The 27,754-nt window shown below is 39.7% G+C and overlaps 1 protein-coding gene across 8 annotated transcripts in view; it reads left to right on the top strand.

The window, feature by feature from the left end:
• TTLL5 (tubulin tyrosine ligase like 5) overlaps window positions 1-27,754 on the top strand; it is a 127,003-nt gene that overhangs the window by 40,958 nt on the left and 58,291 nt on the right. For all 8 annotated transcript variants that reach the window (XR_010028298.1, XR_010028299.1, XM_063160257.1 and 5 more), the window contains 11 exons: window positions 97-159; window positions 1,092-1,130; window positions 2,050-2,195; window positions 3,175-3,466; window positions 7,437-7,557; window positions 9,130-9,276; window positions 11,428-11,519; window positions 14,344-14,477; window positions 15,093-15,206; window positions 15,567-15,974; window positions 17,393-17,550. Coding sequence is in view for 6 of the 8 variants with exons in the window: in XM_063160257.1 (XP_063016327.1) it covers window positions 97-159; window positions 1,092-1,130; window positions 2,050-2,195; window positions 3,175-3,466; window positions 7,437-7,557; window positions 9,130-9,276; window positions 11,428-11,519; window positions 14,344-14,477; window positions 15,093-15,206; window positions 15,567-15,974; window positions 17,393-17,550 (1,714 nt within the window). In the remaining 2 variants the exon portion in view is untranslated. The remainder of the gene's footprint in view (window positions 1-96; window positions 160-1,091; window positions 1,131-2,049; window positions 2,196-3,174; window positions 3,467-7,436; window positions 7,558-9,129; window positions 9,277-11,427; window positions 11,520-14,343; window positions 14,478-15,092; window positions 15,207-15,566; window positions 15,975-17,392; window positions 17,551-27,754) is intronic.

Below are 27,754 nucleotides of genomic sequence, written 5' to 3'. Positions count from 1 at the left end.
TCTGGGATATGTTTTAGAGGCCATTTATTTCTGCACTGTACTGCCTTTCATTGAGTTGAGCTGTCCTGATAATATTTTTTTTTTTCCTTTTCCTAGATCTTTTCTAGAGCACAAGACATCAATGAACTACATGCTGGCTACACGTCTGTTTAAGGACAGGTAGAAAGCTTCTCTGTTTGGGAGAGAGGTAAAGGGCACAAACAGTACAAAAAGGATTGATTGCTCTTTTATCCAGTGTTATAAACACAAGTCTGGGATTTATAGGAGTGCTGATCATTGTCCATCTCTTTTCTAGTGTGCAAATGATTGTTGGTCATATATTTATGTGTTGCATTTCTGAAACCAAGGGCAAAAATGACAATACTCAAAAGACATGGGAATCATTGGAGTACTAATATTACTATAGGCATGAAAAAACTTCAAGCTCTTATATGATTTTTTTTCTCTATGAAAGGATTATAGGTGGTCCTGGCTTACCTTTTGTTTCAAATTTCAAATCACATTAAAGTTTGTCTTTATGTACAATAAGCCCTGAAATTGACTTCTCCAATGGTTTAGTATCCCTGTTTTGATCTGTGCAGTCATGATTTGATGATTCTTTTTCTGGGTGGTGGTGGGAACAGTTCATGCCACTAGCTGAGCTTCCACTGAGAGTTGTATGCAGTGTCTTTCACTGTGTGTTTAATGCCCTTCCTTATCAGCATTTCTTCTTGTGCAAATTTGAAATCCACTATGAAGTAACTACCAAGTAAAGACAAGGTGACTGAGGAAGGAGACAGTATTTACAGAAGTCCTTCCAACATCAGTGCTGTACAATTTTTTTTCTCTGTGTATGTTCAGGGATGTGTCTAAAGAGTTCTTCTAAATTATGCCTTCTCCAGCTTAAGCCAGACAAATGCAAGCATCAATTGTAGTGCAGCTGCTCAGGGCTCCTCTTTTGTAGCCCTTTTTATTTTTTCTTCTTTGAAATAGAACTCACAAGCAATTCTGTAAATATGGTCTTTACATTGTACATGTGAAAGACTAGGGAGGCTTTTTAATCAAGGCTGATCTGGTATGCAGAGTAATTTTTGACCTTTTTCTCTATGTAGGAGCAAGACGAAAAGAGAGTTCCTCACTGGAAGATCCCGGTAAATAGCTTCTTAATTAAATAATTTGTACTCTGTAGGATTTATTACAAATTTAGATTTCCTTAGCTTCATCTTCCGAGTTGTGAGTCAACGCCTTTCCTGAAAATCCATGAAAATAACTTTAGAAACATAAACACAGTGCAAAAAGAATATACCCAGATATGGAGAGCTCATGTTTTCATTGCATCTTAAAATTTCTCCTCATACACTTCTCATTTTGGTATTCCTATCATATTGATAAACCTTATTGAGCTCTCTTTGAAAGATCTTGTCATGCACAAGGATTTGGACTTCATATACTCATATATTCACTTTGTTAGAACTGAAAAGATAAATGAAACAATAAGCATTTTCTATGCTTGTTTACACTTATATCATGGGGAGCACTTTTCTGGATTTTTGTGCACTGGCAGAAAATTGTTACTTTTGATGTTTCCCTTCTGGAATCTGGCAGGGCTCCTCGTCCCTTGTCTTAGGTCGAACTTGTAGAAAGTTTGGCATTTTCCACTTTTATTATGTTAAAATGCTTTTATCTGATCAGTGAAGAGCAAGCTGTCTACATAAATGGTTCAAACAACCAGATTCATGTAAATATGCTCTCTTTCCATTCCCCTTCCCTATTTTGTACTCTTGCAATGTTAATTGTGCCCTGAGCTGTTGCACGATGGGCAGAGGCTGCTCAGTGATGAAAGTGTGACACTAGGTGAGTGTGTCTTGGAGCTTTGAGAGGTGATGTTCTGTGGAGTACATACAAGACTCTCTTCAAACATTTACAGGCTTAAGTAGAGCAGAGTTAGACTGATGGTAAATATTTTTTCTGTGTATCAGCAAGAATGTTTCTTGAAGTTTGGTCTCTTGTGTTATCAGGGAGAGAAAGATAAAGGGTGACTGAGGGATATCTGTGTACTGTGCTTCCCAGAGCAGGTCTCCATGGAAGGCTGGATAGGAGGATGGAAATTGTGGGCTCTCATGCTCTCTTTTATGAGAGGAAGCTTGTTTCACTGGAGTTACGGAAGCGGCAGCGATACCGTGGCAAGGTTGGAGCAGCACAGGCAAGAGCATTAGGTATGCATGGCTAGAGTTTTAAATGAGCAGCTGGTTAAAAAAAAGGCAAGCAAAGGCTTTTTCATTTGAAATGTGTGTGAATGGGGTTGATCTGTTTCAAATGTTAATAGTTTTCACTTCATTCTAGTTCTGAGCTTCTTGTTTGTTTAGTGCCTTGAATTTCATTCTCACCTTCCCACACTTCCATGTGTATGATTAAAGGTAAACAGTGCTTACTTACAGATGAGTTTGTTTGTTGCATTTTGGGTAAAGAATTCAACAGTATGTGTGCCTCTGTAATTCTTCAGCTTTTCAGAGAAAGATGGGATCTTTCAGATTGATTCTCCTAGACAGCTGTGACTCTTAAGCTGTTGGGAACAGAAGTCCTTATCCAAGCTGGTGTTGGAAAAACTTAAAGGGGTACAGAGATGAATGATCCCCACAAGTGACTGTTCCTGCCTTTATCTAAACTCTTTCTAGTAGCTGTATGGTACTGATTACAGTAGGAGAGATTGGATGTTATAAGATGGTTTTTGCTGCTGTCTTAAGCTCCATGATTGTTATTGGCTCATGTGGAAGTTTAGATTTTTGTAGCTTTGACACACAGCATACAAAAATTTGTGTGTGTGTATGTATATATATCAAGTGTGGGTGTAGGTATGTCAGTATGTATGTAAGAATCAGGATAAAAATAGAGGAAAATGTCTTTGCCTCTTTGATTTTGTGTGGGCGTTCTTTTTTCATTTGTAAGGCTAAAACAAGAATCTTAGTGTTCTTCTGTGTTCTGTAATACTGGGAAAATGGACTTCTCAACTGATGTACAAGATGAAAGACAGAATAACATAGAACAGTCATACTTAAGATGGTGTTCTGAGATGGCAGTGTTCTGTCCTCCTAGCAGAAAGGAGTTTACCCCTAAACCAAAGGGTGTGTGCAGTAGACAGTCCTCTCCACTTTCTTTTTTTCTTAATCAGCATAAGTGATTTCTCCTCTACTACAGGCACATCAGAACCAACAAAGCTGTCCCTCAAGTCCGACACAGAAGATGAGGAGGAAGAGGAGATGGATGAGGATGAAGATGAAGACGTAGATAGAAGTGTTTGCTCTCTTTCGGACACTCCGGTGAAAAACAAGCCAGAGCTCTCTGACTCAGTGAAAACTGCTTGTAAGGAGAGGTTACCAAAAAAACATAACAAAAAAACTGGAAATGGAGAAAAGCTGTTGCTGAAAAAAACAGACTCAAAACCTCAGTTTAACTTGCTTCAGATTCTTCAAAATCAAGGAAATTTGAGGTGAGAATTTTCTGCGTATTGCCTCTAGTTTTGACTTGAAGCTAATAAGAGTTAAAATATAGAGGATGCACATTATGAATGTGAAGGGATAAGAAGGCCCTAGAAAAGGGCCTAGATTTTTGTCTAACTGTAGGCTGCCTTAACATCTTGTTGGTACAGAAGGGAGACCATTGCAAAGTCTGACAGTTTACCCGAGTGCCTGACCTGTTGGATCAGTGTAAAGCATGACCCTGTAGTTTCCATTGCTGTTCTTTGATCTGATGATGTAAGCTGTTCTTTGTCAGCTCAGGCTTCTAAAATGCCTCTTTGCCTTAATGCAGGATGTCTGCTACTGAATTCTATTTTTTTTTCTTCTCATTCTTTGCATTTGCCAAGAGGTGGTTATAAATGTACATTAAATTATCCAGGAAGGGTTGGATAGGAGTATCTCAGTGCTGTCTCTCTGTAAAATTACTTTTCTCATTTTGTGCTTTTATTTTTGATGATAGAATTTTTCCCTCTGGTAGTAATCTTTGCTCAAGGTCATGGCCTTCTGAGAGCAAAATTAGGAAGTAACTTGAGAATGACAAATTACTGAAACATCTCATTGCATGTTGTTGAGTAGGACGGTGTGGAATAGAGTGTCTTCTGATGCATGGCTCTTTCTTGGAAAAAATGAGATGTACTGGAGGGGATTCTATAGAAAAACACCAAGCAAGGTTTTAACCAGTTGTTTTGAAACACGATCCTCCCCTTGAATGTGGTTAGCAAAACTGTCTAATTGCAGATGGACAGAAAATATAAAAAAAAAGGATGGTTATATATACCTGAGTAGGAAGACTACACATCTTCTAGACAAGAAGCAGCGTTATGTTTTCTGTGAAAAAGAGGTAGAGAAAATGTTTCTTGTTGTTGCTTTCTTAGTTTAGTTTCTGGGAGAAACTATGAATTATTCAATAGCTTTGGGGATTGTTCTGATGTCTTATTGTGGCAAGGACATTTGCTGCTGTGACAGGGAAGATTCTGAAACCTCTTTTGAGGATAAACATAGCAGTGCTGTGTCTATATCTATATATATATAGAACTGACTCCTGCCAAGAACATAGTCTCTCTGATGTTCCTGGCAGAATCTTGCTCAGCACCCAGCACTGTTGGGATTCCCCACAGAAGGGTATAAGGCTTATGGTGACCTCTTGTTCTGAGATTGTGTTGGGCTTGGCCCCATCTGGGATGTCATTGATGTAAGCTTTGCTTATGGGCCCAACAGGCAGAGGAGCTGAATAAAATTTTCATCCAAGAAAAACCAGGCCTATTCTAGTCAGTTTTTGTAAGTGGTAGGACTTTTCTCTCCTTTAGTCAGCCTGATGAGGAAATATCTGCCTTCCACATTTTGGGTGTTACTGGTAAAGAAATGATATTCAAAGAAAACCTGTTCCCCCAGCTCTGCCATTCCAAAGGAAGTAAAATGAAAAGCAAGTTACTTGTTTCTGAATTTAAGGCCTCAGGTTTCAATATCACCCCCACAAAAGGAGAGGCAGTGTTAAACAAAAGCCTTCTGTAGTTTTTAGTCAGAAATTTCAGGTGCAGGCAAAGACCTGTATTTTTGTGCTGATGTTCATAATGGGGGCTTCTTATCAAGCAGAAATCTTGAACTGGTCATGAGATGTTTGAGTTGTACCTACACCAAAACTGGCAGCTCTAGAAAGCCAAGGTGAGAGCTTTTTCTGATACATGGTGGCCTGATGTAGTGAGTATCAGTTCTCAGCAGGGATTCGGAGAGTTCTCCCAGTGTTCCACACATGTAGAAAGAAAAGGTAGATGTAGTGATTAGTGGCATGCAGAGCTCAGAGGTGTTATAAGGCCTGCTGTACATTCTGGAGTTCACTGAAGTTCCTGCTGGAAGGCAGAAATTGTAACCATGTGTAGTTGCTGCAGTATAGCTATGAACAGGATGTGTACTTGTCATTGGTTTAGCCCTTCTCTGGCCCTGTGTGACCTTCCAAAAGCATCAAAAGTTGATGATTAAGCTGATACATGGATACTTCCACTGTATTTTATTTTAGCTTCAATTCTTACCCAAATGGATGCATTGATCTCTGAGTGTTGCTATGGTATGATTTCTGTGTAACACTAACATAATGTTCCTGAAATTTTTAGACCTATAAGCCAGAAAGACTTAACTGCTGCACAGAGTTTTTAACAGCATTTCAAGGACTTGTGTCCCTGGAGTCATAAGGACTATATAAGCATGTGAGAATATTTGTAAGAAGCAGAATACAAGTAGAAAAAATATGGTGAGGTTCCTCAGGAATTTGTCTGAGGCTGATTATATAACCAATTCAATAATGCCACAAAATGTACAAATGTGCTAATGAAATTTGCTGATAGAAAATATTTGGGAGTTATTACCATGAGAAAAAAGTAGTGCACTATGTATGAGAAACTGGATGACCTTGAGGATATAAATAATATAACTAGGATGAAATTCAGTAGCACAGAGTACAACGGGATGCTTATAAGAACTAATAATTTACACCAGAAGTTCTGTCAGCTGGGTGTTCATCAACTAGAAATTAATTATAAGGAAAAATATCTTGCATGCTGGTTGATCAGAGGAAGTTTGTGAAGTCCTAGCTCATGCATGCATGAAAACACCAAATGTGTTCCAGGGCTTATCACTTGACATACTTCTGAGACTTGATGTGGAGTATTGTATCACCCATATTCATGGAAGGCAAATTGTGAGTGGAACACAGGTGGAGGTGAGCTGCTGGTCTCATCATGTCACCATTGTGGGTGCTTTTTTAGAGGACACTGGCAAATGTGGATAGTTCACATTAATAAAAGGAAAACTATGAAAGGATTTAACTCTGATAACAAAAACATTCAAGGTGGGAGATCTGTCAGGGATTATATTTAAGGTACAGGACAATGTTGGAGAAAGAAAAAGCAATTATAATCTGCTCATAAGTGAAGCTGTGCTGGGCAGAAAGGAGATTCCTATTTATTAGAACAGTAAGTTCTGGAATAATATTTCAGGAAAGTAATGAGTTCAAAACTCTAGTTTGTTGAAGATGAAATTTAAAATTCTACAGAGCATATTAGGACACTTCCTGTGATAGAAAGGGAAATCTCTTGCTGACACTAAGGCAAATCTGCTGCTATATCCTTATGAAAAGCTTCTAGCAACTGTAGGGAAAACAATGAGGGAGAGCAGAATATTTGAGGATAAGGTTTGGACCAAGAGGACAATGAACAGAATTAGGCAGAGCTTTCAGCAGTTTCTCTCACAACAGATGCATATACTCAAGTGGCTACTATTGCAAGGGAATGAGAAGCTGTGTCCCTCCCAGTCTTCTCCTCAGTTCATGCTTACAGCTTCCCAACATGTTCAGCCAGCTGCACAGCAGATTTTGCTGATGTTCCCTCATTCCTCAGTGGTGCCTTGCTCAATGAAATTTGGCTTGTATCCCTGAGCTAGCAGGGGAAGAGCTCACTTTCACAGATTTAATTCTTTCATTTCTAATGGGAATTACAGGGCCTTTGTTATAACTCTGGCACCAGTACCAAGCCCTTTGTTTATTTTATGGTCTGTTGTTGTGGTGTTCAAAATGTTTGTGAAAACAGAGGCCCAGTAGAGCCTTGAATTTGTTTTAAAAATATGGTGTTGCTGATGTCCACGTTACTGGCTTTTAGAGGAGAGTAAGCAAGGCTGTAAAAGGCAGGAAGAACATTCCATTTTTAGAATCTATCTGAGAGAGTGTGTATTGTTTTGTGTACCTCCTGCAATACCTAGCACCCCATCTTGGTGAACTGAAGGTCTGCTTGAAAATGCTGATTGGGTGAAGGGGTTCTCCTTTCTTTGAGCTTCAGCATTACTGCACTTAAGAGGACCTTGCTGACTGTACTTTGGTTCATAAGCTGTGCCTCACTGCTGTAACTCTTTCCATTCCTGTTCTGAAGACAACTGGTTGATTCTTTTTGTCCCCAGCAAGATTCAAGCTCGTGCAGCTTTCTCTGCCTATCTACGGCACGTTCAGCTCCGACTGGTGAAGGAGGCTGGAGAACAGATCCAGAATCCTGCCTGGGTTGCCAAAGAGGATGAGCAAATGGTAAGAAGCTTTGTGTTGGCCAGGCTGAAAAGCCAAGTTGGAATCTACCTTGAGACATTTGAAGTCAGTTCCTATTCTTGCAAGTACAGAAGTCCAACTGTGATGATGGTTGTTCATCTTTGTCTGGCTGCCAGTGCTGTATTTTTAATATACCCATGTGGTAGGACTGCTAACAGACCTCAGAGCAATGATAGACAGGTCTTAATGACTAGACTCTGTTGACATTCAGGCTCCTCAGATCTCATGCTGAGATTTCTGAGCTTACCTGCTCTTGAATTCTTCTCTAGAAGATTCTTTGAGAGTACTTATTAGGATCTGGTTTGTGCTGCATTAAGCAAAGCCTTCGTCTATTCAAATAGAACAGGTACCCAGTTAAGCTTTTTCTCTTATGTACTGTTGTAATATATCCAGACATCTGTGTTTATGAATCTTACTTGCATTCTAGATAGAGGAAATTAAAGTAAAAGCCAGTGAGAAGAGAAAGCAAAAGTGATAGACTTTTCAAGGCAGTATTTTGAAGTCCTGTGTTTGATATATATGCATTTTAAAAGGCACAGCAATCCCGGATCCTTTCACAAACCTTCCTAAAAGAGCTTTGTACAGTAGGCTCTTGAGCTTTCTGCATATATTCTCACTGAGTGTGTGTTGCAGGGAAAATGTAGTTCAGAGATAAAATTGTGTGTCAAGAATAATCATTCAACTCAGTGGAAAATGTTACCTCTGCTCTTTCCAAGTGGAAATTAAAACGGGCTTTTTGAGAGTCACTTTGTCTGCTGTACTGTAAAGACTAATGTTTAAAATAACAGATCAAACCAGCCTGGAGTAATGGCAGTGAGAGGCGAGCTGTGAAATCCAATAGTTTGGCTGTGAGGCTGCTCATTTATGCATTAGCAGAGCTCCTGAGCAAAAGCAAATCCAGAGGCGAGACAGAAAGGGTTCAAAACACCCACAGGATGCATCTTGCCTTAGGATCTGCCTTGCCATATGTTTCCCCCACCAGAGGTCAAACAGACCTGGTGAGGGACTGGAATTACATGGCTATAGATGTAGACATCTAGTGCTGTGGAGAGGATGTGGCAATAGCACGTAGTTGAAAAATGATGAAATGGGGCTACCCACTGTAGTGGAGATATCTGACCAAGATCCCCTTTCCTGTGGTACTGCTGAGAGAATTTTATGTCAGTGCACTTTCCACTGGCCACCTTTAACACATTGCATGTGGGATTTTGGAAACATTCTCCTGAGATACTGGACTTTACAGCTGTGTCACTGCATTTTGCTGATTGGTTGTTTTTTCCTTTATCTGCTATGCTTTTGAGACAAACACTTCCTAAGTGTTCAAAATTCTGACCCACTTCAGGCAAGATACACCACTGTTTTTCTCCCCCACATTGGATTTATAGGGCTGTATTAAAAGTGCATATTGCAGAATGCCTTTGCCTGCCAGTTTCAGCTCATTTTCTCAGGACAATGTGTATAGTTCCTGCCAGTCCTTAGCTGATGTAGTGTCTCTATTCTCTTCTCCCCACACCTTGCAGACAGCACGTTGTTAACTCCATCTCTTGCTTGCAGGACCTCATCATCCGCTTTCTGAAGCGAGCTGCCAGCAACCTGCGGCCGTCTCTGAGGCTGCTGCTCCCCAGCCGTCACGTGGGACTGACGGACAGGCGGCGCATCCTGGCTCGCCAGCTGGGCGAGTTCATCATCTGCTACAACAAGGTGACTTACACTTTTTGAAATGGGTTCTTTGGTTCCTCTTTTCTTCTTACAAAGTGTTTCGTGCAGGCTGTTTCAAGGGCACTCTTCTGTTATTTACATGATCTGCTTGCAGCTGTGCATCCAACAATGGTACTTTGTTGAAATTGTCAGATAGACAACAATATTATTACATAATATGTGCAGGCCAGTAATTACGTGCATAAAAAGAAGTGCTGAAATGAAGTGGAATTTAACTGGCAGTGTGCTTTTTCTTTGCCTTGCCTTTGATTCTAATGCTTTGTAATGCCTCTTCCCACTTCTTATTTTTATGGGGCTTCTTTAAAGATGTTTTATGCAGAACAGCATGAAATATGTATTTTACTATTTACTTGCTATACTGAGAGACTGCTACATATCTGTAGTAATGTACTCTGCATGCTCAGTGTAAAGGAGTTGTGGATCCTAATTTAAACAATTTTCACATCTTTAGATGTAGGTGGTGTTGTTTTTAACATAGTGGTTTCAACCTAATCTTCCTCCTGCAAGGACAGCTTCCCCTTTCCTTTGCCCCCTAGCATTTCTTCAGTGTTAGAACAAGGGTAATTGAAATTCAGCTTTCAGAGGCAGCTGTGCAGAGGCCTTCAAGCTTCTACTCGTTAGGAGAGGATGTTCACTTACATTGCCTTGTCAGAACTGACATCTGGTAACTTGATCTGTCTAATCAAGGTTGGTATTGAACCAGGTCTGTTCCAGGGAGTGCCTTGTATGCCTAATGCTCACTGAAGTACTCTGTTAGGAGGAACCACAAAGCACTTGGGTGGCTCTGTGGTGAGTGAAGAATGCAACTGCTTTGGATATAATTTCCACTCAAATTGTATTCAAACATAGGATTTTCTGCTAACTCTTGAGTAAATTCACAAAATAAAGCTTTGTAGCTGGTAATAAATCAGTGCATAAACATATTTTCTCAGTTAAAACAAGTGAGAACACATCACTTGAGGTTTCAGGGCATATGTGTTTAAACCCTTGAGAAACTGTTAGGCTGTGAGGCTTTTTGATTTCAGATTCCAGCATACAGACTTCTTTCATTGACTTGTAACTTCAGTTTTAATATGAGTAGATTTAATATATTAAATGGCAAATTCAATACTTGCCATTGTATATCAGCTATAATGACACAGAATAATACAGCTCCAGTAAATTAAGTTAAACCCATCACATATTATCCAGACATTTACTTAAGTAGTAAATGGTAAAGATGTCCCAAACTGACTTTAACTTCCCTGTCTTGAATTATGTATTAAAATATGTACCTGACCCTTTTTTCCTGGGAATGCTCAGGGTAACAACAGGAAGAAATGAAGTGGAGGTCAAGTCTGATCAGATAAAGTTTTTAAACTGGTACTGGTATTTCAGACAGGTCTGAAGGTTTTTCTAAGGAACAGATATGTTTGTATCAATCCAACCTCTAGTGCCAACCTGTTCTACTGGTGTAAAATAGACTGTATCTGAAAATTTGCTCCAATTTTCACCCACAAAGGCTTATCATTTATTCCAGTATATTTCAGTGTATAGGCACATTTGCCATAGGCTGTACTATTTTACTTTTAGTCTTTGCTAAAGCAGTGGGGTTTTGGTATGTCTGTAAGCCCTCAATTTGCTGCTTGACAGAAGAAATTAACTCAAGAGAACTACTAGTTTATAGTAGAAAATCTGTTGATTTTTCTACAGATATCCTTCAGTTTCTTTAAGATTAATTTTATACTTTTTCCCTCCTTCTGTCTGTCTACTTCTGGGACAAATGCATTGATAAAAGCTGTTTGGAGGAGCTCTGTGGTAGGAACAACAAAATGGAGAGGGGACCCAATATCTGTAATGAATGATTTAATTTATTTTCCCTTCCATACTTCCTTATGTTCTAGCAAAGAGGGTAGTTGAAGGAACAGCACACATTTTTGAAGACTTGATCTTTTCTCAGCAGATCATTTGTATCAGGTGGAGGAATGGACTTTAGTGTGTGCTTAGGATGCTGTCTCTGGGGCTGTCTATATTTATTCATGTTGTTGCATGTAGCAACGTTCATTTTTTCTTAGCTCCTATGGAATTGGATTTTGTATTCTGGGAACTGTGCCATGGAACATAGAGACACTTACTGATACTGCTTCTTAACAGGAAACAGAGCTGATGGTTCAGAAACAATCAAAAAAGGAAGAGGAGGAGGGAGTGAATCCTCAAGATTTTGAAAACTTCATTGCCAGAGCAAGGTAGGAATAGATTTTATTCCCCTTGACAAATGATCTTTCAGCCTTGAAGACTTGTTCTAAAGATGACTTGATTGATCTAAAGCCTCTACATACCTTTATTAACTGTAAGACCTTTTCCTGCTGAGGGACAGAGAGCTTGTCTTCTCTTGTCTCTTCCAGCAACCAAACACTTGTAACATCAGCATCTGGTGCATAGGGAAGAACATACAGTAGATGTTTTGACCATCAAGTTCACTTCCCAAAGGACAGCAGTGGTTGCCCTGGCCTTTGTAAATTTCAAACTGCTGCTGGTGAGTTAATGGTTTCCTCTCCTCTGATGCTGGACCAAATAAGGCAGTACTTCAGAAGGAGAGTGAAACTAGAACTGCTGCTCAGATGATCTGGAGCTGCTGTGGTTGAACAGTTGTTACAGCTCTGACTCAAGTTTCTGCTCTCAGAAACAAATCTCATGCTTGCTGCCTCTCTTCAGGAATTTTCCAGGTCTGGATTTTCTGAAATGAGCAAGGAAGGGAGTTAGGCCTGCTAAGGCAGTTCAGTTCAAGCAGTTACTTTCACAATGGAAAAGCAGCATTTTCTATCGGTGCCCTCTATCTGCTTTAAACTTTAAAAAGTCTGCTAAGAAGCATATTTTGAAAATAGTTGAGTATTCCTTAGGGCCTGTAGCATTGTATGAAAAACAATGGTATTATAACTATCTAACTATGGAGAGGTCTGAAATTATTCAGTGAATCACAATTATGTTTTCAAAATCTCTGATTCTCGAGGACAAAAAGCAATTATTCTTGACTCTGTTATTTGGTTAATATATGACATGCCTATATAGGCAAGAACCCCAGTCAATATCTGGACAGAGTTTACCTGCCTTTTCCACGTCCATCTTCTTTTTTTCTGTGAAGATTATGGTCACTTCTTTTGTGTGACTGCTTGTTAAAGTGTTCTTTCTTTCTCTCTTTGGATAGCACTAATAGTGAATTGTTAGAAGTGGGTGGTAGCTGAGGCATCCTAAGTTCAGGTGGTTTCACAGTCTGTCTTGATACATTCTTATGAAAACAAGTATTTTACCTTTTGCTAATATAATTGATGGAGTCATTACTGCAACAGATTTACAGGATTGCAGAAAAATCTTCAGATAAAGATGCCTGACTGCCATACACCATAGATCTACTGCTCTTGCTAGAAATGCATATTATGTGGGCCCAGGCTTTTGGGTCTCTGAACATTCTGGCCATTAAATATCTGTTGTGTTCCAGGCAGGTAATTTTCCCTTTTGCAACAGAAATGATAAGAGATGGCTGCATGGAACTGATCTGCAAATTCTTCTGTTTTGATATTATTGACTACCATGCCATCATGGCCTGATGCACAGTCTAGGCTGGGGCTGGAGATTTTTGCTGGGTTGTGTGAGTGAGTGATATAGAATAGCTTGCCCATGATCACATGATTTCTAGGGATGATCTTTCTGCTTCTTATGAAGTATGAGCTGTGTTTGAAAACTCTGATATCTGACACTACTTGGCATGGTGCTTCAAACTTAAATCAGTGAGCAAGTCATTTGGAACCAAGCAAAGGGGATAGATTTCCAGTTCAAGTGTTCATTCTGCAGTACAGTGAATGCAATAGTGGAGAAAATGGGGTAATAAATGTTGCTTCTTAATTGAGATGGTCTTATTGACTCTAACTTTGGTATCACGTTGATGTGATTGTGTTTAGTTGTATGTATGCTATGACCACTGATTCTAAACATCCTCAGTGCATTGTAAAAACACATACATACTGATAAATTCATTTAAAAGCTTAAAGCAACTTTCTACATACAACTTCTCATTCTTGGATTTCCTTTTCACTTTTCCTCCCAGAATAAAAGTGAAGTTTGGATCTTCAGGGCATACTGCAAACTTCAGTGTATCAGCTTTAGACCTGGTTTTTACCAAAGCTTAAACTAGCTAAGGCTAGTTACAATTGTGATATTCAGAGGATATTTTGAAAGGTTCTAACTGCTGCTCTGCTACTTTATACTCCTGTGTTACATTTTCTTGTAGTGTTGATGGCACTAGAGTACTTGCTTTGGTCTTTGCCATGCCATACAGCTACTTGCTGATGCTGAGGCAACACTATGAAGCAAAAGGAAACCATTTCAGATACGCAACAACCAGAACTACAACTTGCACAAGCTCTAATAAGAATGGCCAAGTAACTGATACTGGTTTGGGACCAATAGATGTTTAGGATATTGGGGCTGTCCCACTTCGTTCTTGTAAGGAAAATGAGAAACATATGCGAGTTTTGTGAGTTTCCCAAAAATATTGACTGTTCTGGTTGTCCTGCAGTTTTGGCTAATTAACAAGCTTTTGCCTTCTTTCCTCTTCTCCCCCTACTGCTGAACAGAAACTACTAATGGTGACTATGAAACAGAGACTGTGCTGAATTCTCTGATGAGAAAATAGCTGCTCATTCTAAAGAGCACCTGCAGAAGATTGACAAATTTAGCTGTGAATGGAATTTCTCATGTTGAGCTCATCTCCCCAGATGTGTTCGAAGTATTCACTTGCTCTTTATTTATCCTAGGAGGGCTCCTGAATGCCTGGGATTTCCTACTGCATAAGAAGATGGTATTTTAGTGGGAATCTCAGGTTTAACCAGGGCATGTTGCCTTCCTTTTGCTCTTACCCTGTAGAACTGAGCAAATCGTTAGCTTGTCAAGTGTCACGTTTTTTTTGCCCCACTCCACTCTTCAGTTTCCTTTTTGTTTATTGTCTTTGATCGTTACACGAATGCAGAAAAGCTGTGTCCTCACTCTGCATCCATTCTTCTCTCCTTATTGCAGTGAAAGTGACCTGGAGGAAGTACTGACTTTTTACACACAGAAAAACAAATCAGCAAGTGTCTTCCTAGGAACAAAATCCACAACCACAAAACACAGCAACAGCAGTCACCAGTTAGAGAAGCAGCCCCAAGGTGGTAAGTTTTGGAGGCAGTTCTGAGATGATGTTGTCCAGACAAATCTAGTTTAATTTATGTCTATGAAAAGAGAACAACCTCTCCACAATATTACTCGGGTTTTCTGAGGTTACATATATTTTTGGTTTTTTTGTTCTTTTTTAGCTCAGTCTTATGTGAAGACTAGAGTAGCTTCACTACTGCCTTCTTTTCCTGAAGTGAAATGGGTTGAACTTAGACTGGTATTTTTAAGGAGCTAGATATGGTACTTCATGACTGAATTGAAAATGTGCAAACTGAAGGCAATAAGAATTGAAATGAACAGAGAATCCTGAAATCAAAGTAAGGGATTAATGAAATCAAGATCTTAAATTTTGCTGCCTGCAGTGAGTGTATCCATTGGAGGGCAGAGACTGTATATTTGAGCCTAATTACACATTCTATGGAAGGAAGAGTGTGCTAGCCATATGTATCTAGTAGTCCATGCTACTATACATGACAGCATAATTGTCATCAATGAGGTTCTGTGCTCTACAGGAAGTATTAGCAATAGTCAATCACAGCAAGGGTAAATTCTGCAGCATTGTTCTAGTGATTTGCATTGTTCTACTTCCTAACTCCTTGATTTTGTTGTAGAGCATCCTGAGATGGTGAAAAACATAAAAGGTGATCACTCCAAAAGTTCAGTTGCAGATTTGTCTGCAGAAGGAGCACTAAAAGGCTGTAAACCCAAAGAAGCTAAATCAAGCTGTAAGTGAACTGACTTAAATAATCATAAAAAAAAAATTGACTGCATATACTGTTTTAAAGAAAGGTTGGAACCTTTGGGTTCAAACAGAGATCCGAATGCCCAGTTTGTACTTTTAAACACAAGATACTGCAGAGTAGGTAATGGCAAAGAGTTAGCTGCCCCTCCCTGGGGGGGATGATCTAGATATGGCAGGCTTTGAAAGGAGGTATTTATCATGTAGAGCCTCTTCTTGTCTCTGCTGGTAGATGAGGTCATTTTGGCTTCCGTGGGTCTGAGTGCAGGCATTTGATGTGTTGATATTCTCAAAGGACCTAAAAAGCAGATTTTCCTCATAAAGTATGTTCATTATCTTTGTATAGTTGCAGAAGGACTCACCTTCTCCTTAAATGCCGAAGTGAAATTACCTCAGTGCAGCCCTCCTGATGCTTCTTCCTCTGTTCCTGGTGCCACGTTGCAGAGAAGTTCCAGTTCTTGCATGCCATCTCAGCCTGCAGCCTCTGAAAATCCAAAGGTGTCTGGTCAGCCTTCACTGCCGGCTCCTCCAGCTGGTCCCAGACTGATTCAGTCCCCGCCCCCACTGCACTCCTTGCAGAGCACAGCTCCTGACAGCTCTTCTGTCCTCACAAACTCGGTGTCCACTGAGACTTGTAGCCTTGCAGGGTTACATCGTCGTTCTGGTAACTACACCATTGGCCCATTCTCATCTTTTCAGAGAGCTGTTCAAATCTACAGCCAAAGATTGTCCCAAATACCCTCTGCAAAAATAGGTGAGTGCTCTGGGATTCATAATAACCTGCTAGTTCAGTACAGAGACTGTGGAAATTTCTGTTGGGGAATATGTAGAAATTTTACATTTCCAGAATTGAGTTGTTGGATGGTGCTAAATTTCTTACAGAAAGCAGGAGTACAGGATGCAGCCCTTGATAGGCAGATGCCCTTTTATTGACCAAATGAACAGGCAATCATATAATCATTTGGGTTCAAAAAGACCTTTCAGATCACCAAGTCAAACAATTAATGCTACCAAGTCCAGCATTAACCAGATTCCGAAGAGCTCCATTTACTCCATGTCTTTTAAGTATCTTTGTGGTTTCTGACTCAGCTGCTACCTAGCAGCCTGTTCAGTGCTTGACAATCCTTTTTCCTAGTATTCAATCTAAATCTTCCCTGGTACAACTTGAGGTCATTTCCTCTTGTCCTGTTGTTTGTTATTTGGGAGAGGGGGCTGACTTCTACCTCAAAAAAACCTCTGTTCTGGTAGTTGTAGTGATATGGTCTCCCCTCAGCCTTGTGCTTTGAACTCGGCCTTTGAACTTGTTCAAAAAGAGCTGTGGAATTAAGTACTGTATATTTTCTTTATTATGCTACTGAGCTCATCTGTCTTTAGTGGGTTTAATGTTGTTTTCATTAGCAGAAGTTCTGTCTCAGTCTATGTGCTGTTCTTAGTACTCTGGTTGTCTATCAAACAGAGAAATATTGTAATGAAGCCTCATAAGTGTTGAATACTTAAAGGTGTGTCAAGACCTCCAGAAAAGGATCTGAATGAATCATTACAATATCTCGTCCTCTAGGGTGTTTTAGCACTGCCATATCCAAGGGTATCCCAAAACCAAAATGTAGAGATCTATCATGCTGTCATAGTACTCACTTAAGCAATGCAGCTTTAGAGTGTAAAGAACCTGAAGCATAGTAGAAACAGTAGGAATTTGCATGCAGACTGTAATCTATTGGGAAACTTTTGGGAACCACATACATGCTAACAGTTGTGATTCCTGATAATACTAATTTTGTATTTTTATAGTATTTATTTGTTCTAGGTTGTGTGTCAGGGTCAGCACATATTTGCTAGGGTTGCTGTGTATATATTGACAACCCCTCAAGCATTAAAATACATCTTACTTCCTAACTGAGTAGCTTACTTAAAGAGATCCATTTGGTTTTAAGGGCAAACTGCAGTTTTAACTTGGGTAAGAGCTGCCAACATCTCTAATTGGCTGCCATTAGATACATTGTAATAAAGAGCATACGGGTTTGGAATTGCTAATTGTTCATTTGGGCAATACCCATGCAGAATATGTCTATTCTGTGTTCTTCTAGGTGTCTTATCTGCTTTTGTGTGTCTGTGATCAGCAGGCTGAGGGTCTGACACTTGCTCATGGAGCACATTGCAATGTTTGTTTGGTAGGTCTCCATCGCAGCTCCAGCGGGCCGTGCATGGGCTCAGCCAGGATGCACAAGGATGCAGGACACGCTGTGGCAGCAGCAGAACTGCAGCAGCTGGCAGAAAAACAAGCAGCCTGCCAGCATTCCCCACCAAGCCACGTCAGCCTCGTTACACAGCAGGTATGTAAGCACTGAAGTAGAGTCCCTGTGCAAGGGAGAAGTTCTGTGTGAGCACTAGACTGGCTGAGATAGGCTGCATGCTGTAAATGTCATGAAAATTCATCTCTGTCCTGTTGTTTCAAAGTGCTTACAAACACCAAAATTTGCATTTTTCTATGAGTTGACAAGAATGTCTTGAAGTCATTTCATAGGAGAAAAGGCAGAGGATTAGAAAATATGTTACAAAAAATGGAATCTGTGCTTTGTCTTACTAGATAATAGACCAAAGTCTTCTCAGATTTGTGCTTCCATGCAGTTTGCTTCCTTGCTCCTCCAGTGTGTCATTACAGTGTTGGCAATGAAAGTCTGCAGAATGGGTTCTGATGTAAATTCTATATTCCAATAACACTGTAAAGACAGAATGAAATACTTACTAGCATGATAATCCTTTTGTCAAACATGGTGATACATGATTGAGTTCTGGTAGCATTCCACTTGGTTTCTTGTTTCATGTTGAATTATGTCCTAAATGGCTACACAGAAACATTTTTCTTGCTTTATAATATGCTATAGTTGAACTCATCAAAGGTGTTCAAATTGAACACTTCTCAGCTAATTAAGATGCCAACTGCAGATTTTCTAGCATAGGCACTTAGCCTTGGACAGTAATTTTTTTTTCTGTAACTTGCTGGAGACAGAGGATTTGAATGTCTTAGTTTGATTCTTGTATTTTGGAATTACTGTTTTAATGGTTATATTTTCCTGAGTTTTCTGAGGCATGTTTAATAGTTGCAACAGCTGCTGGTATTTGCTTCTTTGCTTCTTTAAATTTTATTGTGTTTAGATTTTGAATAACTAGGTATGCTATTGGAAATATATTTCAAAATGTGGGCTACATTTATAACTTTAGGAAGCTGAATAGATTTTTCTTTGCAGATAGGCCTTTAATTTTTAAAGAATATGTCAAATAATAAAGTCTCATCTTGTTGATGGACTCAGGAGTCTGTGAGCACCAGCTGTACTGGTGATGCTGAGGCCTGCTCTTGCATAAGGCCAGATCCTATTTAGACAATTTGTTCTTGTTTGCTTGTCTAGTAATACTTAGAGCTATCAGTCTGGTTCTCAGCTGGTTTTAAGTGAAATATTGTCAGTAAAACTGTTCAAAAACTTTGATGGTGAAACATTTTCATTCAGGAAACACTGATTTGTTGAAAGCTAAGTGTATGATGGAAACTACCTCCTTGGATAGAAGATACTATCTAAACAAGTACTCGGGGAGGAAAAAATTGAAACGTGTCTATTTCATTTCAGTCTTTCCAGAAAAGAATTTTGAAAAACAAGTTAATAGATTTTTTTTTCCCTAAAGTCATTCATTAGCCATTCTACTTCAACTTTGTGGTTTGTTAGGTCGGTCTAGAGAACTCATTGTGTCTTCTTGCAGCCATTTGTGTAGCTGCAAAAATGAAATTATTCCTAAACTCCTGTATTCCTACCATGGCTAGTTACTCCTAGATGAATTGCAAAGTATAAAAGGAGGAGTTAAGAGGGGAATTCAGAAAGATCTGCCTGGGAAGGCCAGTGCAGTTTCCTGAGCACAGCTGTGTTGGGTGACAAAGGAGCATATACTCTGGTGGCAGCTGAAACCTGTTTAGCCGGCAGTCAGTCTCTGTGGGTACACTCAGGAGTGAAAGTGGCTGTGAAGTGCATGGATAGCCTGGAAATGTATTGGCTGCAGTAAATGTGTCTGCATTGCTTTTGCTTCTGGATTCTTCCAAGATACTTACCCACAGAAGAGGTGGGAATTGGATAGTAGGAAAATGATGGTGCTAATTTGCTTTGCAACAAGCAGACAATAGACACTCAGCTCCTAGACACTGCTGATTTTGTCACTCTGCTTTATTTTGTGTTCAACTATGCAGTGTTTGCACAGACTTTGTTTCAGTAGTGAAATATAGAAACATGTTGGGTTATGTCTTTGTCATCTTCTGTCATCATGAAAAAGATCAGTGTAGAAAGGAATTCTTTAGCCAATGAGAAGTTTAGAGCTGGAGTTCTATCTGACAAAGAATTTCCTTCCTGAGCCTGTGTCCATTCAGTTTTAGACATCTGCTTTCTACTGAGATTTTTCTGGCCCTGTTTTTTAAATTATGCCTTTGGAAAGATGAAATCTGAATCTGAAGTTTGCTTAGTATGAAAATTTGAATTTAGTTGAGAATAGTTTTTAAGGCAATCTGTTTCTTCAGTACTGAATTTTTGGCACATAGCAATTTCTAAACCGAGACCATTATTTTTAAGCACACTTGAAACAGTGATGTTTTGTAAGGTTCAGATGTAGCTGCAAGGCCCAGTGTACAATAACTAAAGCATGCAGTTACTACTTCTGCTTTTTTTTTTCTTTCACATGGACATATTTTGCTCTTCTGTCAGTTGTTAAAGAGTCATTCTGATTATTTTTTGATCCGGCCTGGATTTTAAATCCTGTCTTGCAAGAAGAGCCCAGGGATTTTGTGAGAAGACAGGGCTGCCAAGACAACAAGGGCAGTAAGAGGTATCAGCATACAATAAAACACAACAGTAGGGCAGCAAGGCTTGGGCTTATTGTTGAGGGACCTGGAACCAGGATATCTGACTTTGAACTGCTAGGCATGGATGTACATTGGAAGCAGGGACATTGAGTCAATAGAAGTGCAGGAATTGCAGAGTAGGCTGGCAGTTTGGAAAGTGATTTGCAGAACAGCAGGTACTATTGAAGCTACCTGGGTGTGCTACATGGTTTTAGATTTGGGCAGACCAGGATTTGGCCTGAACCAGCAAGGGGGAAGGCAAGGACAGATGAGACAGAGAAACAAGTGGGAGAGGATTTAGTAAACACCTGGAGAGAACTGGGAAGTCAAAGACTATTGGTATGAGATGAAAGAGGGAAAGGCTTGAGATGGGAGGGTTTGAGGGTTCTGGGTTATGGAACTGATGGCTTTAGGACAGGAGAATTAAGGGGTGGAAAATGGAGAGGAGAGGAGAGAAAGGGCTCATATCAGGATCACTTAATTAAACAAGGCATTACTTTTCTATACATTTCTAGACAGGAAACTCTGAATTGTTTTCCCCCTTTTCACTTCTGTAAAACCACTTTAAACAACTTGAAATATGATGGTATTTTTTTTTAAAAAGCAGTCTTAAATAAATTGGCATGAAGATTAGAACATTACTTATCTAATAATAAAAATAGTACATTTGTTTAAAGCCATTCCAGAAACTTGGAGTTAGTCTACCTTGCTGGAAAGTACCTGGCTGGTACAAAAAGGACTTGATATATGGATTTAATTATGTTTCATGATAAGATAGGACCATTTATTTGGAGGGGGTATATGAAAGAGTGACTTGAAAATACTGGTGTTACTGTGGACTGTATTTTTGTGGGGGTTTTTGGTTTGTGTGTTTTGGGTTTTTTCCCCCAAGGGCAAGAACTTCTATGTGAGAGTTGAATGCATTGGTTCCCTGTGTTGCACCAAGCTGTGTCTTGTAGGCTGGGGTGCTCTGAATACATGCCTCTTTCCAAGAGCAGCTGGGAAGCTTGTTTTCCATTCCTGTTTTTGTGAGAATTGCTTCTGGTATCCATACAGTAGTGTGGGTCTCTGGGGTTCCCAAGAATGCAGCCTCAGCAGCTGTGCTTGGAATGGTGTCATTCTGGTTGGGAATCCACCTCTGTCCCTCTCCAGTCCCTGCTGTTCTTCACTGTTTTCTACTCATGCCTAAAGCACCTGTTTTGTGTTTCCTCTTTTAAACTATTGTTTTCTAGTCTATGTATTAAATTAGTTTAATGTTGAGGTTTTTATATTGATATAATTTTTTTTATATTATTGATACTACTTTATTTTTTACTACTAAAGTACTAATGTCCAAAGGGAAAACTTTAAGTATCTGATGAACTTTGAAAAAGATGTTTAAGATCTGTTCTCTGAAGAAAACAAGATTTTTGTGTTTACATCAGCTTTCTCTTTTGTTTGGACCGTTTTATTCTCTTCTGGAAGATCAGAAAGGAACTTCACACAGATACTCATAACATATACAATTCTTAGCATATGAGAGATGGAGATGTAGGAAGGTAAAGCCTTACTGATGTGCAGTTTTGTTCTGTTGTACTCAGGTTTCAGTCCTCACAGACAGTCACACAAAGTGTGTAGGAACACTTTGCCTTTCATTAGGTTGTGTATTTCTACTATTTTGATTTTTTGTCTAATAAAAAAGCTCATTTTGAGATCATGACAGCAGTGGGAGTTAGGTACCTCTGTCCATACTGTACATTTCAGACGCTGCCTGATTTTTGCAGTATGTGCAGTCTGACTATAGTTACTCTACAGCATCAAAAAATAGAAGGGTGTCCCTCTCATTAGCTACCCAATGTGTCTGGGAGCAAGCAACAGAGATCTCTGTGGTAAATGTGCCTTTGAGGGTCCAGCATTAACCTGGTAATGCAGAGGCTGAGTAGGCTAATAAGGAGGTATCTGATCTCCAATGGCCAAAAGAAAGTCAGTAATTATTTATGTCCTATCTATTATGTACTATCTATTAGAGTTCTTTGAACTGAGAAAAACAGCACTCAGTTTAGCTTGTTCATATTCAAACTTCCAAAAAGGTTTTTGACAAGCTTTCATCAAGTACTGTTAAGATGGACAGGTGTCTGTAGGATGATAAAGGAAGTTTTATTACAGATCAAAAACAGATAAGAAGTAAACAAAAAAAAATAATAGTCAGTTTGCCATAGCAAGGGGATAACTGAAAATGCATAATACAGGATGTACATGATCCAGTGTAAAATTACAGGTTTGTAAGGAGGGGGTTCATAAGGGCATTAATAAGGCATTTTATTACTTAAAGAATGAGCTTAAAAGCAAATAATTGCCAGGTAATATAGGGTGTGAATTTACAGTAGGTGAACTACTCTGTAGTGTTCATCCATGTTTGTACAGCTCATTTTTACTACATGGGGTAATTTCTTGTTACCTTCAGTGTAATGTGGGCTGCAAGAGTCTCGTGTTCAGTTACAATGAAGTTAGGTGTGTGCTGTAAACTTAAACTTGAGCCTACCTCCTGGTAATTTATCACTATGTTTCCCTTCTTTTTTTGATTATTATGAGTAAAACTAGTAGAAATCTAAGAGCTGCCTTAATTAGGCAAGACACTGGCAGATGAAGTTCAGTGTTTGTAATTAACTGACTATATGATAAGCAATAATTTTGACCTCTTGAATGATTAATCTAAACTTTATTTCTTTAGGGAAGAAAAAAATAATTTCATTGAAAACTCAGTGCAGATACCTGTTTTGAGTTAAGCAGTAAAGTCAGCAAAGAAAAATGATTAGTGTGTTTAAGGAACAAGATAAAATATATTATGTTTAGTGTAAGCACCAATTACAACCTCCCTCAAAACTGTTTTCACTTCTGGGTGACATTTCTAAAGTGAATTTAGGAAAAATAACTGTTTAAAATGATTGACTGCAAATGCTATTTTAATGAGATGGTGAAAACAAAGTTTTTTGAGGGAGGAGGTAAGTGTGAAGGAATTACATAGAGCAATGAAAGACAAGGTAAATAAGGTTTATTTTATTCATGTTTCTCGTAATATGAGGAGGATATTCAGTTTAGCAGGAAGATATTGGAGTAAAAAGTTATAGTAAAAGTGAATAGTTATTGTCACAGAATTTACCTTCTGAAACTTCCCAAAATGAGATACTGTTAAGGCTGAAAAATTAGTAGGCCATAGTTTCATCAGACAGAATAATGAGCATTTTGCAAATGATAGATCCCTAGGTCTTACGGAAATAAAAAATTATTTGCCTTATCAATAAGACGTTTGTTATATGCATGGAAACCAAAATTGTTTTCATCTTCTGAAACATGTCAGACAGGATAGTCAGTTTGCTGGGCCATTGATCTGAACTGACCTTTTATACTGAAGAGCATGTGCTGTGCTGCTGCTTCCATGTTTATGGGATTTTCTTTGTCACATAGCATAACTGTAGTCAGTCTTTTCGTTATGATAAGGGGGTTTCTGAGACACTTGTGAGGAACCAAGTATCTGAAATTGGTGATTTCCCTAGTTATGTCAATTGGATGTTTGCTAATTATTTTTACAGAGTGATTATGTCTTTGTCAATGTGTGCAGTGTAGTGGTTAATGGTGCATGGTAAAACAGTTTTTCAGTTTCCCGAAATGTTGTTGTTCAGTTTGCCCATTGGCTCTCATGAGCCTAGGATGGTGACAGTACTATTGGGGAAACAAGGCAGGTATGTTGGTAGTCAGCTGGGGAAGGAGACCTGAGGGATACAGTTCAGCAAGCCCATTTCATTGGAGAGGAACTTTATTGCCTTTCTTGCCTTGATTTTATGATGTAGAGATCTCACTGACTTTGTGACTTCTGCACTGCTGAGCTAAGAGGGGTTTTTTACCTGTACCTAGCATAAGCCATTGGCCTTTCTTGATGGACAGATGGATGAAGGCTTATCCAGGCTTATCTACTTTTCCTTTTATACCAGGCTTTAATCTGAAGTCTTTATTTCATGTGTGTTTAGCATAAAATATTTCCATGTGTTTGCATTGCAAGACTTTCTGCAGGGAGGACATGAAAATACACAGCATGTGTGTACATCCAGAGCCAGGTGGCTGCTTCCTGCATGCATGTGAGTGTTTTTCTTTGTAAATAGCATGCTACTTCTTTCTGAAGCATGCTGTAAGGTAAAAATTCTTCTGCAAGGCTGTATCTGTGTGAGGTCCCTATCAGTGCCTGGTGATGGAAGGGAGCTGGAGTTGATATCTAGCAGGCTGTAGTACTTCGTAGTTATTAATGCTAGGGAGCTGAAGAATGTGTTGAATTGGCCAGCTTGACCAAGAGGAGGAGGAAGAGAAGGAGGGGAAACCTGATGGGAGCTCTGACTCTGTGTGTGGGAGAGTGAGAGATTTCAGGTCCCAGCTATCATCAGGAATAGCTCCAAATCTTGCAGCCGAGGAGTTTAATCACAGGGATAACATCAGACCACCCAGGCAAGGGCTATACAGAGCTGCCTCCTTCTGTGCTATGCAGCCAGTCAGTGCCCAAGATCCAGCAGCCAGGATTCCTGCAAACATGCTGACAGATCCAGTGGAGGATGGGGCACTTGTCTTATTCTATGTTTTTCATTTAGACACAAGGTAGAAATGAGTAAGAAGCAGGTGAGTTTACTAAACCTTAGGACCAGGGAGAGGGAGTGCGGAAGAATTGAATGGAGCATTTTACAGTGTCCCAGAGGAACCCTGTATATGCTATGGGAATCCCAAAACAGTGAGCTTCATCTTAACATGAGCTACAGCAATATTGGAAGCCACACCACTCCTCATTTAACTGTTTTAGTTACACAGTGTGGTACCCTCACCTGCTTTGTCCTCGACACAGCAAACTGCCAGTCTGCCAAAACACCCTGTACAGGTCCCAGTGGGCATCAGCTCTTTCCTGTCTAGACCTGAACAGCACAAGAAGAGCTGTTAAATTTAGGGTGCAGCAAATATTTACAGAAATTCAGTGATGGTGTTTTCCCCACTGAAGACCTTTGGGTTTTTTCCAGTGATGATCCCTTGGTTGACTCAACCCACTTTATCTGAGTCTTAGTTTCAGTTTCCTTATGTGACTGTTTCTTTGGTTTTTACACTCCCACTGATGGAGAGAAAGGGAAGTGTAAAGTAAAAAGGCATCTTACTGTAACTAGTAAGAGAAGCAAGAAGCAGGCAATCACCTCTGAGGGGTATTTTTCTTTCCTCTCACACACACTTCTGCACTGCTGCAGGGCCCCATCTTCTCCTCACTCAAGCTGTTCACACAGGAGCTGGAATTACTTTTATTACTACTGATTTAGCAGCATCAGTAATGTAACCAGTTGTCTCAGCAGAGGTTGTAGGAAGTGAAAATATCACAGTAGTTTCTGCAGTGCTTATGTTGAACTCCTCCAGCTCTGAGGCTCCACAGGGAATAGAAGCAGAGGGTTTTGTTATGATGCAGCAACATCTGCAGATAGTCACCAAACAGGCCAGGCTGAGCAGCTAGGTCTCATGTTATGGGAAAGATTACACCCTGATCATCAAACTTTTGGCAGGATTGTGCCTTGTAAAAATCACTCCCACTGGAAGTTTTGAGGCAGAGTTTGTCGAAATGACAGCCTGACTTTTCAGGAGAAGGAAGAGGGGGGAGTTCAACCATCCACAGCAGCAGCACTAACTTGAGTTTTCTTTTTTCATTGTTAAATGAATGCATATGCTGGAGACACTACAAAGGAATTTGCGAGTTTGTCAGGTTTCCCAGGAATGTCTTTGGCAGGTCTTTGTTTGGAACATTTTCTGGAGACTGGAACACTTGTGCTCTGTATGCATATGTATATCCTGTAAGCTGGTAAGCTCCGAGAGCAAAGAAGGAATGTCACTGGCCTTTCTTTGGGCAGATCAGCCTTGGTGCACACACAGATTTCACACTTCCCAGCCTCTTAGCCCCAGTTCTTCCCTCCTGGCCAGTTGTTACTGCAAATTCAAGTCTGTACATGAAATGAAGGTGCTTTAATATGGAGTGTGGTCAGCAAGATGGCTTCTGCGTAACAGAAAGGTGGTTTTAGAAAAATCTGTTTGTATTACATGATTTCCTCATGGAATTTGGAGTGGTACATTTTGTTACACTGTTCACACAGTGGTTGTGTGTGTATGTATGTCTTATTTGTGATTTGGGGTTTCCTTTGTCTCTTAAGAGGCACGTTAAGATAGTGTGATTTTTCTTTTTCTTTCCCCCCCATGCTGGGATAGCCTGTTGGATTCCTGTATCTTAATGCATTAAGGAAGGCAAGGCAGCTGGACTGCTTCCAGTAGTACTGGCAGATCTGCCAGTAAGCTGTTAGACCAAGTCATGGTAGCCTGTCCTGGATCCCAGATGTACCTGGGAGCTCTGTGGTAAAGCTAGGAAAAAAGCAACACACTTCAGGGAGGGGACAGGTTAACAGTGAGTATTTATATGGTTGTAGTATTCAGTCATCTCTGAAGGCTGAAGGAAGAAAAATAACTGAAAGAATACCGTAACATTTCTTTCCTTTTTTTTCCCTCCACATGGCAAGTTCTTAGCTCTTCCCTTCTGTTAAAGATTTCATGGATCTTGAAAGCCTTAGGGGTATCTGTGTTTGAGGAAGGCTTGGCAAGTGAAAATACTTGTGACTATGAAAGCCAGGTAATGAAAGAAAAAGCACATTTCATTTGCAAGCTGCTGGATAACATTGGCATTGCTGGATGAATAATAAGCAATAAAATGGAGAATTAGGGATTGACTGCAGGGTTGTGAAGGAGTCAAACTGGATAAACTTATGCATACATATGCTTACAGAGCATATGGTAAAAATAGATTGAAAGGCAAAGGAGAACACACTACAAATGATGAAACATTTTGCACATTTTCAGTTTTCAAGTGGAATGGTTCCCTCTTTGGACTCATGATACAGTGTCATCTTGTCCTGCCTGACTCATCAAAATTTAAGGATTCTTGTCTGATCCTAAGGCAGAGGAGTAGTAATCTTATGTGTATCTTATCATGATCTTGTCCAATCCTTCTTTAAACAAAAAGGTTTCTCATTAAACAGTTTATTCATGTATGCCTTTGTTGATAGGGTTTGTTGTGCTGAAAACTGTCTCCTCCCATTTCTGACTGTGAAAATGGTATCATTTTGAAGGGCTTTTTTGAAGAGATGAAGTAGGTGTATGGTTATTGCATTCTTTTAGCATATCTTTTATATGTGACATGTGAAATGTTGCTTGAGCTCTGGACCCCTTTTCCTCCTCACCAGTCAGAAAGACCCAAATGGAAATGTGAGATGTGTAAACTGCAGAGGATGCAGTGTGGCTCCAAGTAAGAGAAATGATCTTTAGACTTTGTAGATCCCCAAGCTCCACCACTTTTTAGGCAATATGACTGGCTTCTGCCAGAAAAGTACTGGAACTGCCAACTGGAGAGGATCAAGTAGATAATTTATAGTGTATTGCTTGTTGTAACATGTTGACCAGTGCAACTTTGGATCTGCTGTTCAGGATGTTGGTAATGAAAATTTAAGTCACTTTTTCATTGCCTGCCAAGAGGGGGGCAGAGTAACAGCTTCTAGTGATGATGTGTCCCTGTTCACCCTGGTTGACTCCTAGAAACTAGTAAGAGAAGCATTCAGGACTTCAGGAGGCTG

This window comes from Melospiza melodia, chromosome 6 (genome assembly GCF_035770615.1).
Source record: "Melospiza melodia melodia isolate bMelMel2 chromosome 6, bMelMel2.pri, whole genome shotgun sequence".
Classification (NCBI taxonomy): Eukaryota; Metazoa; Chordata; class Aves; order Passeriformes; family Passerellidae; genus Melospiza; species Melospiza melodia.
This window is presented reverse-complemented; position numbering and strand designations above follow the sequence as displayed.